This window comes from Eschscholzia californica, unplaced genomic scaffold, assembly GCF_041429995.1.
Source record: "Eschscholzia californica isolate CP2 unplaced genomic scaffold, dmEscCali1.0.p SCAF_2, whole genome shotgun sequence".
Taxonomy (NCBI): Eukaryota; Viridiplantae; Streptophyta; class Magnoliopsida; order Ranunculales; family Papaveraceae; genus Eschscholzia; species Eschscholzia californica.
In genome coordinates this window covers 42,921,319-42,932,488 of record NW_028238309.1, presented here as the reverse complement: position 1 = coordinate 42,932,488, position 11,170 = coordinate 42,921,319, and the positions used below count along the sequence as shown (strand labels likewise).

At 34.4% G+C, this 11,170-nt stretch overlaps 1 protein-coding gene across 1 annotated transcript; it reads left to right on the top strand.

Annotated features, from left to right (window-relative positions):
- Nucleotides 1–7,472: 7,472 nt before the first annotated feature.
- LOC147558102 (heat stress transcription factor A-3-like) lies at nucleotides 7,473–10,835 on the top strand. Its single transcript, XM_086659649.1, has 2 exons — nucleotides 7,473–8,077; nucleotides 9,687–10,835. Exons 1-2 carry the CDS (start codon nucleotides 7,577–7,579, stop codon nucleotides 10,698–10,700), a joined length of 1,515 nt encoding a protein of 504 aa, XP_086515775.1. The 5' UTR covers nucleotides 7,473–7,576; the 3' UTR covers nucleotides 10,701–10,835.
- The last annotated feature ends 335 nt before the right edge of the window (nucleotides 10,836–11,170 follow it).

Sequence of the window (11,170 nt, the reverse complement as noted above, 5' to 3'; positions counted from 1 at the left end):
AACTCATCTAAGACTTTCTTCTCTAATATAAAAAGAAAATATTTTATGAAACTTAACTAAAAATTTCTAATTGAACTTACGTAAAAGATTTTATAGAAGTTATGTAAAAGATTTTATGTAACTTAAATATTTCTTTTCTAATATAAAAAGAAAATTTATAAAACGTATCTAAAAGATTTTTATGGAACTTACCTAAAATTTCTTCACCAATACCAAAAAAAAGATTTTATGGGACTTACCTAAAAATTTATTTATATTACTTGCCTAAAAGATTTTATGGAACCTACCTAAAAGATTTTATAGAAGTTGCCTAAAAATTTCTTCTCTAATATAAAAAGAAATAAATTTATGGAATTTGCCTAAGATTTTATTTCTATCGCATAGAATATAATTTATAAGATATACATACTTGATTCGAAATTTTAAAGAAAGGAGGGAAAAAATACAGTCGGGCTCAACCCATGCTTTTGTCAGGTTGGACCCAGCTTGCCGGGCCTAAAAAAGCCTAAATTCAGGAGCCATGCCCATTTCGGACCGACCTGTCCTTTTAAGCACCATTACTATAGTTCAACAGGTAGAGAAGATGAGATATGACGATAACTTGTTGGGTTTAACAGAGGTTACTGAGAAGCAACTGAGTCTACCATCAAGCTCGATGCGTTGGTCCCCTCCTCGAGCAGGTAGGATCAAAATTAACTTTGACGTAGTAGTAAAAGACAGTATGGCTACAATTGCAGTTGTAGCTAGAGATTGTAAAGGTTTATTGATGTAGCCTAGGGATAAGTCATGTGGTGTGTGTAGTGTTTGTGTGTGTCTAATAGTCAGTTATGTTAGTTGTTTGAAACTTATGTGGTACTTAAAATATTTAAGAGTTATTTTTGTCTAACTTAGGAAGGCCTAGACAACAACTAGAAATTTCCAGAACTTGGACAACAAGAAGCTACTTGACAACAAGAAAAAAGGTTCTAGATACTCGGTAGCAAGCTGGCTATCTCTAGAGACTTGCAACAAGCTTCTACTCTATAAATACTACTCCCTCCATATGAAAATAAATGACCTATTTTGAAAACCCAACTTTTTAGGGGGACATCATTGATTAGAATTTGACTTTCAAAAATTAAATGATTTTTTCAATTATACCCTCACTAACTTTTCACATACAATGAAAAAGTTTAACTTATTTTTAAATAAAGTTGTCATTAAATTTAAAGTAGTGGGTATTATAGAAAGAGAGAAAAGTTCTTTTCTTTATTTTTTAGAAATGAGACACTAAAATGGGACAACCCAAAAAAGAAATTAGGTCATTCATTTTGGGGTTGAGGGAGTAAAAGGACAAATCAAAATAGAGAATATTCAGCGGTAGCTACTCCTTAAATTCTTCTTCCCAAGTCTTCTTCTTCTCAAGTCTTCTTCTTCCTAGGTTTGTTCCTTTTCTTTATAACTCTATTTTTCTCGCGCGCATCTGATTTCTTTCGCTTATCAAGTTTTTATTCTCTTCTTCTCTCTAAGTATCTTTCTTTCTTGAATTTCTCTTTCCCTCCTGTCAATTTCTCTTTCTATTCTCTGAATTTCACACCCTTCTTCCTTGTCGATTTTCTTTATCTTCTAGTCACTTTCATATGTTAGTGTTTACTGTTTAACCAAGTATTCTAGTGTTTGTCCTAATTTGATTATGTTTAATAGTCGTTGTTCGGTAATAAAGTCGTGAGCTAAGACTTATTAGTTGTTACCTGTATCTAACTTGATTACTACCTTTGTTCGTTTATTTACTTTAGGCTTAATATAGTTTTGCTAGTCATTGAATCCGTAGTTTACTCTCAATGTTAATTTTACATTCTAAACCATAGGATTGCATCATTTGTTATTAGCAGCAATAACAGAAGTTATAGTTGTGTCTGATGTGTTAGTGGCTGAGACTATGGAAGCTAAATTGGCAATCAATTTAGCCAAGGATCGGAACTACATGAATGTTACTTTGGAGGGGGTTAAATACATGTCATTTTGGCATGTAAAAGAATGGAAGAGCAGCCCCCATGGCGTATAGAGCATATCATTTCAAATATATTGTTGGAGATTCAGAGCTTCGATTACATTAAGTTTGGGCATTGTGCCTGGACGAATAATAGAAATGCCCATTTACTTCTAAAATTTGAGTTTTCTAATAATGTCACTCATAGTTGGGTGTCTTCAAACATCCCATCTTGCATAGTAAGTCAATTGGGGACTGATTTAGTCAATATTTCGTTTGAATAAATCTAGACTTCATCCTCTTCTCATAAAAAATATAGGGTGATTTTATAGGCAATGTCCAAAGTTGTTAAAGACAATCTTGTTAAAGGCAATTCTTAGTTTGGTTAAAAGCAATGTGTTTTAACAGGCAATGCATGTTTGACCTAATGGCGTCAATTGTCGTTAGGTTGTCGTCGGTTGCCAGTGATCGAATTTTTTTCTCTTTCTTCTTCCTTCTTCATCTTCTTCTTGCATCATCTTCTTCCTCTCAAAAATATTCTATTAAGTGTGGTTAAAGCAAATAATCATCATTGAGCACCCAATTCAATCAATAAATTTTTCAATCAAACAATACCTTAACTGATTTAGATTGAAGACTAGTGAAAATACCAATCAGATCTACTTACTAACTAGATTTAAACGATTGCAACAAAAAAAAAAACTAAATTTAAACAAAAAAAAGAGAAGGCCAAAGAAAAATCAAACTGAAATCACGGATGAAGTAAGATAGAGAATAAGAAAGAATTTCAATTTGTTAAACCTACGAGAAAGAGCGAGAATCCATGGAGAAAAGTTAAACCGTGTGTCTAGAAGTTTATTCCGTATCTCTTCTTGTTTTCCCCGCTTTTGCGTGGAGAAAATTAGGAAGAAGAGTGTTTTTTAGACAGAGATCAAACACTTAAAAACTTCAGATAACAAACAGAATAAAATAAAAAAAATAGTATTAGACTAAAAGCATTTTATAGAGATTGTTCCAAAGACTATCATCAGATAACCCTAAAACTGCCTAATAGTTTTAGACTTTGGAAGAGGTAAATGGTAGTAGATCCGAATTTATAAGCGCGATAACTAGGGTTTGAACGGTGTCCCTTCGCCGACCGATGGAGAGAGAGATGAGAGGAAGGAAGAAAAGGTAAAGCAAATGGTGAAGGAAGAAGATGAAGGAATGGATACACAGAGAATGAGAGGGATAGATACACAGATCAAACTAAACTTTTTCACTATTAAATAAAAAATTTGGATTCGTTGCTTCCAGATCCCAACGATCTGGTTTTTCCTCGTAAACCAAAAAATCATTGATTCATCTTCACTGTTATACCAAAAAAAATACCTGATCTGACTCTTAACAAGAACCTAACCATACGAACCCGATCATAGATCATCAACGATCCTTGATCTTCTTAACCATATGAAACCAATCATTGGTCTTCTTAACAATAAACTCCATCATATTCTGTTCTCTGTAAAATCAATGATTATCAACGATCTTCACAGCTTTTTGATCTTCTTAGTGTACTGATCTTTGTATCTTCCGATCTTGGTTCTTGAAAAAATGGAAACAAATTTGACTGTGAGTGAGTTTGAAGAGAGCAAAATGGAGATGATGAGTCTTTCTTTGAAAGAGAAAGATACAAAGAGAAGGAAAAGAAAATGCAATTTTCATTGATCGATGAAGAGATGAAAAGCTTTTGTTTGAAAGGAAAGTAAAAGAAATGGAAAGTTGTTAGAGAGAGAAAGGAAAAGTTTCATATTTAACTGACATTTGGTAAGAAGGGTACTTAAGGTATTAAGGAAATAAAGAACAATTTCCTTTGTGCTTTTCAGTTCCAGGCCCACCCATTGGACCTGCAACTCATTTGCATTTTGGCTTGGATCTTATCCTCTTGAGGGTCCTCCTTTTTTGACCCTAAACCAATTTTCCATTTAATAAGAAAACTATGCGTCCTTTAAGGTTTAGAATGCTTTTTCTCTTTTTATCTCTCTAACATTGTTTCTGATTTTAGAGAAATATTGGTAGATGGGTTGGAAATTTGGGGAAGACAAGTAAGAGAAGTGATGGAGAAGGAAGAACAAAAAAATTGGCTAGAAGTTATAAAGGAGATGAGATTGATGAGTTTTTCTCCACATAAGAAGAAAAAGGAGGGGAACAACAAAGAGGGGGAAATGACCTAAAATAATAAATAAAAATTGCTTAAAGTTACTTTTGTAAATTGAATTTTTTTTATATATTCCTCATGAGAAAATATTCCCTGCAGATTTTATAGAGAAATATGGGTTCCCCAGAGAACTTATTCCCCGAAGATTTTTCTTTATTCCCCAAAGTTGCGGCCTTATATTTTTGTGTATACATACTGAAATGCAATACCTTTAAGAGCGTCTCCAATGCAACACTCAATTTTAAAAATTCTGAGTGCCACATAAAATTTTTAGAGTGTTTTCTTGAAACCCCTCTCCAAAGCACACTCTTGAATCTCTAAGATGATGTAGAAGTAGTTAAGAGCATCTCCAATGCAACATTCAACAAAAACTCAATTAATCCAATGTGCAAGTGTGAATTGAGTTTCTCTTTCCTAGGTGCCACTATTGGGATACTCAATTCAAAATTCTTCTCTAATGCAACATTAAAAAAACTCAACATTTACTTTAGAATTACTCTTGTTTCTTATTTTAATATATAAAACGATGATGTGGACCAATTGAAATACAACAATAAATGTTGAGAGACTAAAAAGAAAACTGAACAATTGAGTTTTCTTTTGAGTATCTCAATATTTATTGTTGCCACATCATATTGAGTTTCTAGTTGAGTGTTGCATTAGAGAGTGTTTTTTTGTTAAAAACTCAAATAATCCTATGTGTCAAATTGAGTTTTTTAATTGAGTGTTGCATTGGAGATGCTCTAAATAGAGATATCTCAAAAAGACACTCTATTTGAAGAGTGTCCTCTTGAGATATCTCTAAGTCCAATTGTCCAACTCATCAATTTTTGAATTTCAACCAATAGAAATCAAGTCATATATATTTTCTAAATAACTAATTATTTCTTTACAAAACTAACTGTGTCACATAAGTAAATAAGATAAGTTTAGATTTTTGCATTGGACACACAACAAAGTTGAGGATCTACCTAAAAGTGAGAATCTCAATTGGAGCTTGACACCGACAAATAGAATTTTTTTGGAGTTTTGCATTGCAAATGCTCTTAACCTCTGTAAAAAGAACTTTGTAAGAGAATCTCAAATGCAACATTCATGTTGAAAAATTCAAATTGACACTTACGATTACTTGAGTTTTTAGCAAAAAAACACATCCAATACAACACTCATATAGTGTCTAGTAGCGTGTCCTATTAGAGAAGATTTTTTAATAAAATCACTGAAAAACTTAAGTGGCACTCTAAGTATTAGAGCATCTATATGGAGACCTCCATCGACACCATATTTAAAGTTGAACGTCGACGCCTCTTTTACCAACGCTACAGGTCCGGCCGGAATAGGATGTATCATTAGAGATGAAGAGTCGAATTTCATTATAGCAGCAGCAGACTCGGTGCGGTGCCAAAACGTGGAAGAATGTGAAGGATTGGCCATCCTTTCTAGTATACAATGGGCGTTACAATTGAACATCACTCACGCTCACATAGAAAGTGATAATCAAGCTCTTGTAAATTTCATCAATGGTCAAAGCGTAGGACTCCACTGGCAATCCTTAAAGATTATGCAACAAGCTAGGTCCCTTATAGATAAATTCGAGGGCATCATGTTCACCTGTGTACCTAGAGACTGTAATGCTCCAGCAGATGCGCTTGCAAAATGGGGAAGAAGAAATGAGGATCGAAAAGTGTGGAATTATGTACCTTCTTTTGTTTCTGTTCTACTTTAGTTGTATTGTTTGTATATTGTACGCTCGTTTTACTTTAATGCAATGTTCTCTCATCAAAAAAAAAGTATTAGAGCATCTCCAATGAGACATTCAATCTCTAATACTTAAAACCACAAATGACTTTTTGGAGTTTTTGTTAAAATCCCATCTCTAATGGAACACTTTGTTAGACACTCTAATATGAGGTGGAGACATTTATTATAGAGTGTCTAGAGAGAAACTCTAAAATGAGGGTGTCTACTTGAGACTCTCTAAGTGTTACTTTAGTATTCCAACCAATAAAAAATCTTGCTATTCAACTACTTTTGATCTATTGGATTGAAGAGGGACATGTGTATTAAGTACAGAGACTTTAGAGATCTCCATTGGAGACCAACAAAAATTAGAGTGTCTCGATATTGACAATTAAGAAAGAGAATCTCTATTGACATTTGACAATTAGAGCATCTCTAATGCAACACTCAATCTTAAAAACTTCGAGTGCCACTTAGGATTTTTAGAGTTTTTTCTTAAAAACCATCTCCAATGCAACACTCTATTTGGATCTCTAAGATGACGTGTCGAGGGTGGAATAGAGATATCTCAAGAGGACACTCTATTTCTAGAGTGTCCTCTTGAGATATCTCTAATTGTCCACCTCATCAATATTTGATTTTCAACCAATAGAATTCGAGTCTTCTATATTTTCTAAAATAACTAATTATTTATTTACAAAAATAACTATATGACACATAAGTAAATAAGATAAGTTTCGAGTTTTGCATTGGAGACACCAAAAATTTGAGGATCTCTATTGACGCCACCTAGGAGTGAGAATCTCAATTGGAACTTGACACATAGGATGAATAGAGATTTTTTTGAGTTTTGCATTGGAGATGCTCTTAGGATTTATAGAGTGTTTGTTAGAGAGTCTCATTAGAGATGCTCTTAGAGCATCTCCAATGCAAAACTCAATCTTAAAAACTCGGAGTGCCACATAGGATTTTCTGAATTTTTCTTAAAAAATCATCTCCAATGCAAAACTCAACTAAGATCTCAAAAATGATGTGTCTAGAGTGGAATAGAGATATCTCAAGAGGACACTCTATTTTTCAGAGTGTCCTCTTGAGATATCTCTAATTGTCCAACTCATCAATATTTAAATTTCAACTAATAGAAATCAAGTCTTCGTATACTTCCAAAATAACTAATTATTTTTTTACAAAAATAACCATGACACGTGAGTAAAATAAAAGAGTTTAGAGTGTTGCATTGGAGACATACAAGAATTGAGGATCTCTATTTTCGACACCTAGGAGTGAGAATCTTAATTGGAACTTGACAAGTAGGACGAATAGAGATTTTTTTGAGTTTTGCATTGGAGATGCTCTTAGAGTTTGATTGTACAAGTGGAGATGCTCTCAGGATTATTCCACCCGCCAAAAAAGGTCCGATACATTTGAGAGCTACAGTTGGTCGGTTCTTGTTGGAACCTTCTTCCGGGCTTCCATCAAAATATCAAGGATGAGAAGGCGGCGAAACCACCTGTCTATCTCCTCCTATAAATACTCCACTACTCCTTCCGACCAAAATATCTCCCTCCTTCCTTCGAAAACGGAGTTGCTGAAGAGTTTTACTCTTCTTCATTTTTCTCACTTTCTCTCTCCTCCACCTTGTTTTTCTATCTCCTCCTTTAACTCAATCCATGAATCCAAACGATGAAAATATATCTCCCCTTTCTCAAACTGATGATACTTCTTCCATTCCATTTGAATCTCTTTCTCCAAGTTCATCGGAGATCAACCCTTTATTACCATCAATGCTCAAAGGTATTTCCTTTGATGAGGGTTCTGGTTTTATTGGTTCTTCTTCTTCTTCTACCCATTCTCATTTCATTGAAGTTGAACCAATTAAACCCATTTCTGAAACTGGAGGAGGATTTGTTAGTGAAAAAGATTTAAGGGTTCAGATTAAAATTGAAGGGGTTCCTCAACCATTGGAATGCTTACAAGGAACCCCAATTCCTCCATTCCTATCAAAAACTTATGATCTTGTTAATGATCCATCACTTGATAAAGTTATCTCTTGGGGTTCAAGTGGTCAGAGTTTTGTGGTTTTGGATCCAGTTGAATTCTCAAATTTTGTTCTTCCCAGAAATTTCAAACACAACAATTTCTCCAGTTTTGTTCGCCAGCTTAATACTTATGTGGGTATTACAGTAACACAGCCACTTATGGCTTGTGTAAACTGTGTATGTAATAATTTTCCTTTTCTGATTCTTCTTTTTTTTCTCCCTGTAACTTGCTAATTCTTGTATGTTCTTTTCTTCTTAATTTTGTCTTTGAATTTGTAATTAGGTTTGATCCAACAATCTGTGGTAGACTTAGAAAGTTCTTGCTTTGTAGATTTTTTTTTTGTATGTGTATCCGTTTTTCGTTCTTGGTTTACTTGTTAATATTGAATCACAGGTTTGTTAATGTTTGTGTATTCTTCATTGGGATTTAATATATTGGAATTTTGATCATTTGGGTAGAAGTATTTCCGATTGCTGGCTTAATAGCATTAGGAATTTTGAAATGTAACACTTGATAAATGGAATTTCTCTGTCTCTTTTGTTATTGATTCGACTTAGTCTAAGATTTGAATGTGGTAATTGTATTTAGCTTTGCTTGTTATTAGATGAAACTCTGTAATTTGGATCAAGGAATGAAATTTCGGTTTCGGTGGAAATTTCGGTCGGTCCAAAAGTGGAAACGTTTCGTAGAAATGTTTCGGTCAGTGTGGAAATCTTACAAATCTACAGAAATGATAGAAATATGATGCAATTATGTATAACAAGATTATTAAACCATAATGAAGCATAAAAATGATGTTTACATTATCTATTAGTTTAGGGAGTATTAACAATTACACAGTTACTTCTGGGGGTAAATTGAATAATTTTTTGGCTATAACACCCAAAAGATAACATTCTTACTAATAATAATTAACAAACTATGTTAGTTTGAGAAGGTATCGTCAATTACGCAGTTATATTAGAGGTGTTACTAAGATAAAATCAATTTAGGCAGTTAAGTCAAGTCGTAAATCATTCAAATAGATTTAAAAACCATTGAAAACATAACATAAAAATCAAAAAAGATCTAAGAGAAATGAAGATGAAAAAGACGAAGAAATGGATATTTTTCTAGTATTAGTTTCTCTGATTTTTTTGCTAGACTTCTACTATGTCGGTCGAAATTTCCATCATGTCGGTGGAAATTTAGATATTTCCCACAACTTCGGTGGAAATGTCGATCATGTCGGTGGAAACTATGCAGGAAATAGTTGTAAGTGTTATTTCGTGCACCTAATCTCATTTTAGGAAACGTTTCGTGAAATTTCGGTGAAATTTCGGGAAGTTTCATTCCTTGATTTGGATTATAAGAGTAAAAGTTACTAGTTGATAAGTATGTTAACATAATGTATTGGACCTGATTTCTTATCGTCTGCCTCTGGAAATCAATCATTGCTATAGTGGGAATCGCAGTTTACATTCTTTTACAGGTAGTACTTTTTGGTCTTAGAGAATATTTAAGTTTCAATAATATAAACTGTGATTCTCACAATTTGATATCAACCAGAACTGCAATCTGAAGTATTCTGTCTAGTGGTTTGCCAGATTGTTTTGTAGGTATGGTATATCGGATAGTTCTCATTCATAATCTCGAGGGATGCAAATTCTAGTATCACTTAACCCATCTGTCAATGTATATCAATGTATGTAGTGTTTCAACTTATCTTGTAGTTACTCTTGAGATTATTCTGTTTCTCAGGGGTTCCGTAAGGTCGAAACTGATCGATGGGAGTTCGCTAACGAAGGTTTTCTGCGAGGTCAGAAGCATTTGTTGAAGAACATTCAGAGGCGTAAATCACAACAAAGCCAACAGATTGGGAGTTTTGATGCTTCTTCTGGTGAAACAGGGAAGTCTGGGTTGGATGGTGAGATAGAAAAGCTGAGAAATGACAGGAATTTCTTGATGCAGGAGCTTGTGAAATTGCAGCAGGAGCATCGTGGGAGAGCCAGCCAGGTAGAGGAAATGAAGCAGCGAATGGAAGTAGCGGAGCAGAAACAGAAGCAAATGGTTTCGTTCTTGGCGAAAGTGCTACAAAACCCTGTATTCTTGGCCCGTCTTCAGCAAATGAAAGAGCAAAAAGAGATAGGATCTTCAAGAGTGAAAAGGAAGTACAAATCTGTTTTAGGTGATCTCTCGTCACCTTCAGTCACCGAAGATTCACAAAGTGTCATGGATAAACAACTCCCTGGTAATCTCTTAGAAGATATGGTGGGCAAGCTAGGGTTAGGTGCGACACAATTAACTCAAGTTCAGATCGAGAGTATTCAATCAGAGAGATTTGGCCCAGAAATGATTGGAGCTTCGCCCATGATGGGGATAGGCACCACGGGATTGGGATCTATGTGTTCCGAAAAAGGGAAGGAAGTAGAAAAGTTTCAACCAGAAATTGATGCTGGATACTTTGTTTCTTTCGGGGAGGATTTGGTGAAGGAGAAGACTTTTCCTGAGTTTATGCCCCCAGGAGTTGAAAGCATCATTAAAGAGGAGGATAATTGGGGCATGGGTTTCAATGTCAGTGTTGGCCAACCTTCTTCTGCTCATGATGTTTGGGGGGATTTTGTGGATTATGATGCTCAAGAACTGGCAGTCTCGAGTGGATTATCAGATCTGTGGGAATTTGGTCCGCAACAAGTGACAGGAGGTCCGGAAAGTGATAATTGGCCCGATAATGAACCATCTTTTGATGACCTTGAGAGCAAGAAGAACAACTAAAATATATGATCGTTCTAGGAATTATTTTGCTTTAGCACTTGATTCCTTTGCAGATACAATTCTATATTTCTAATTAATGGTTTCCTGACTTCGGATGATTGATAATATATTCAATAATTACGGTTCTTACTCTTTTGAATCCATTCCTAAACATTTTAATCAGTCGATTAAATTTTCTGTTCAATATAAATGTGAAAATCTTGGTATATCTTATCTTACGAGCTCTCCCGAATTTGCAGGGTTTCCCAATGTCAAAAAATTTCCAAAGTGGGGAGTTCTGCAGATTTCCTAAGGGGAATATACTCTGGTTTCTCAGTCTCGAGATCCTATAACTCGGTAAGCATTCTCTTTATGTATTCAACCTTCCATTTTCTGTGAAAAGAGCGACGATAAACCAATGGGTGATAAAATATTCGTAATTAAAGTCAAATTTTCAAACATATAATGCATCAGACTGATACTTGCAACCT

Bases quoted from the DNA above. Each gene is read 5' to 3' on its own strand.
- LOC147558102 (XM_086659649.1), top strand. From the start codon at position 7,577: ATGAATCCAAACGATGAAAATATATCTCCCCTTTCTCAAACTGATGAT. The intron at 8,078-9,686 runs GTGGGTATTACA...TCTGTTTCTCAG, and splicing joins TTCGCCAGCTTAATACTTAT to GGGTTCCGTAAGGTCGAAAC.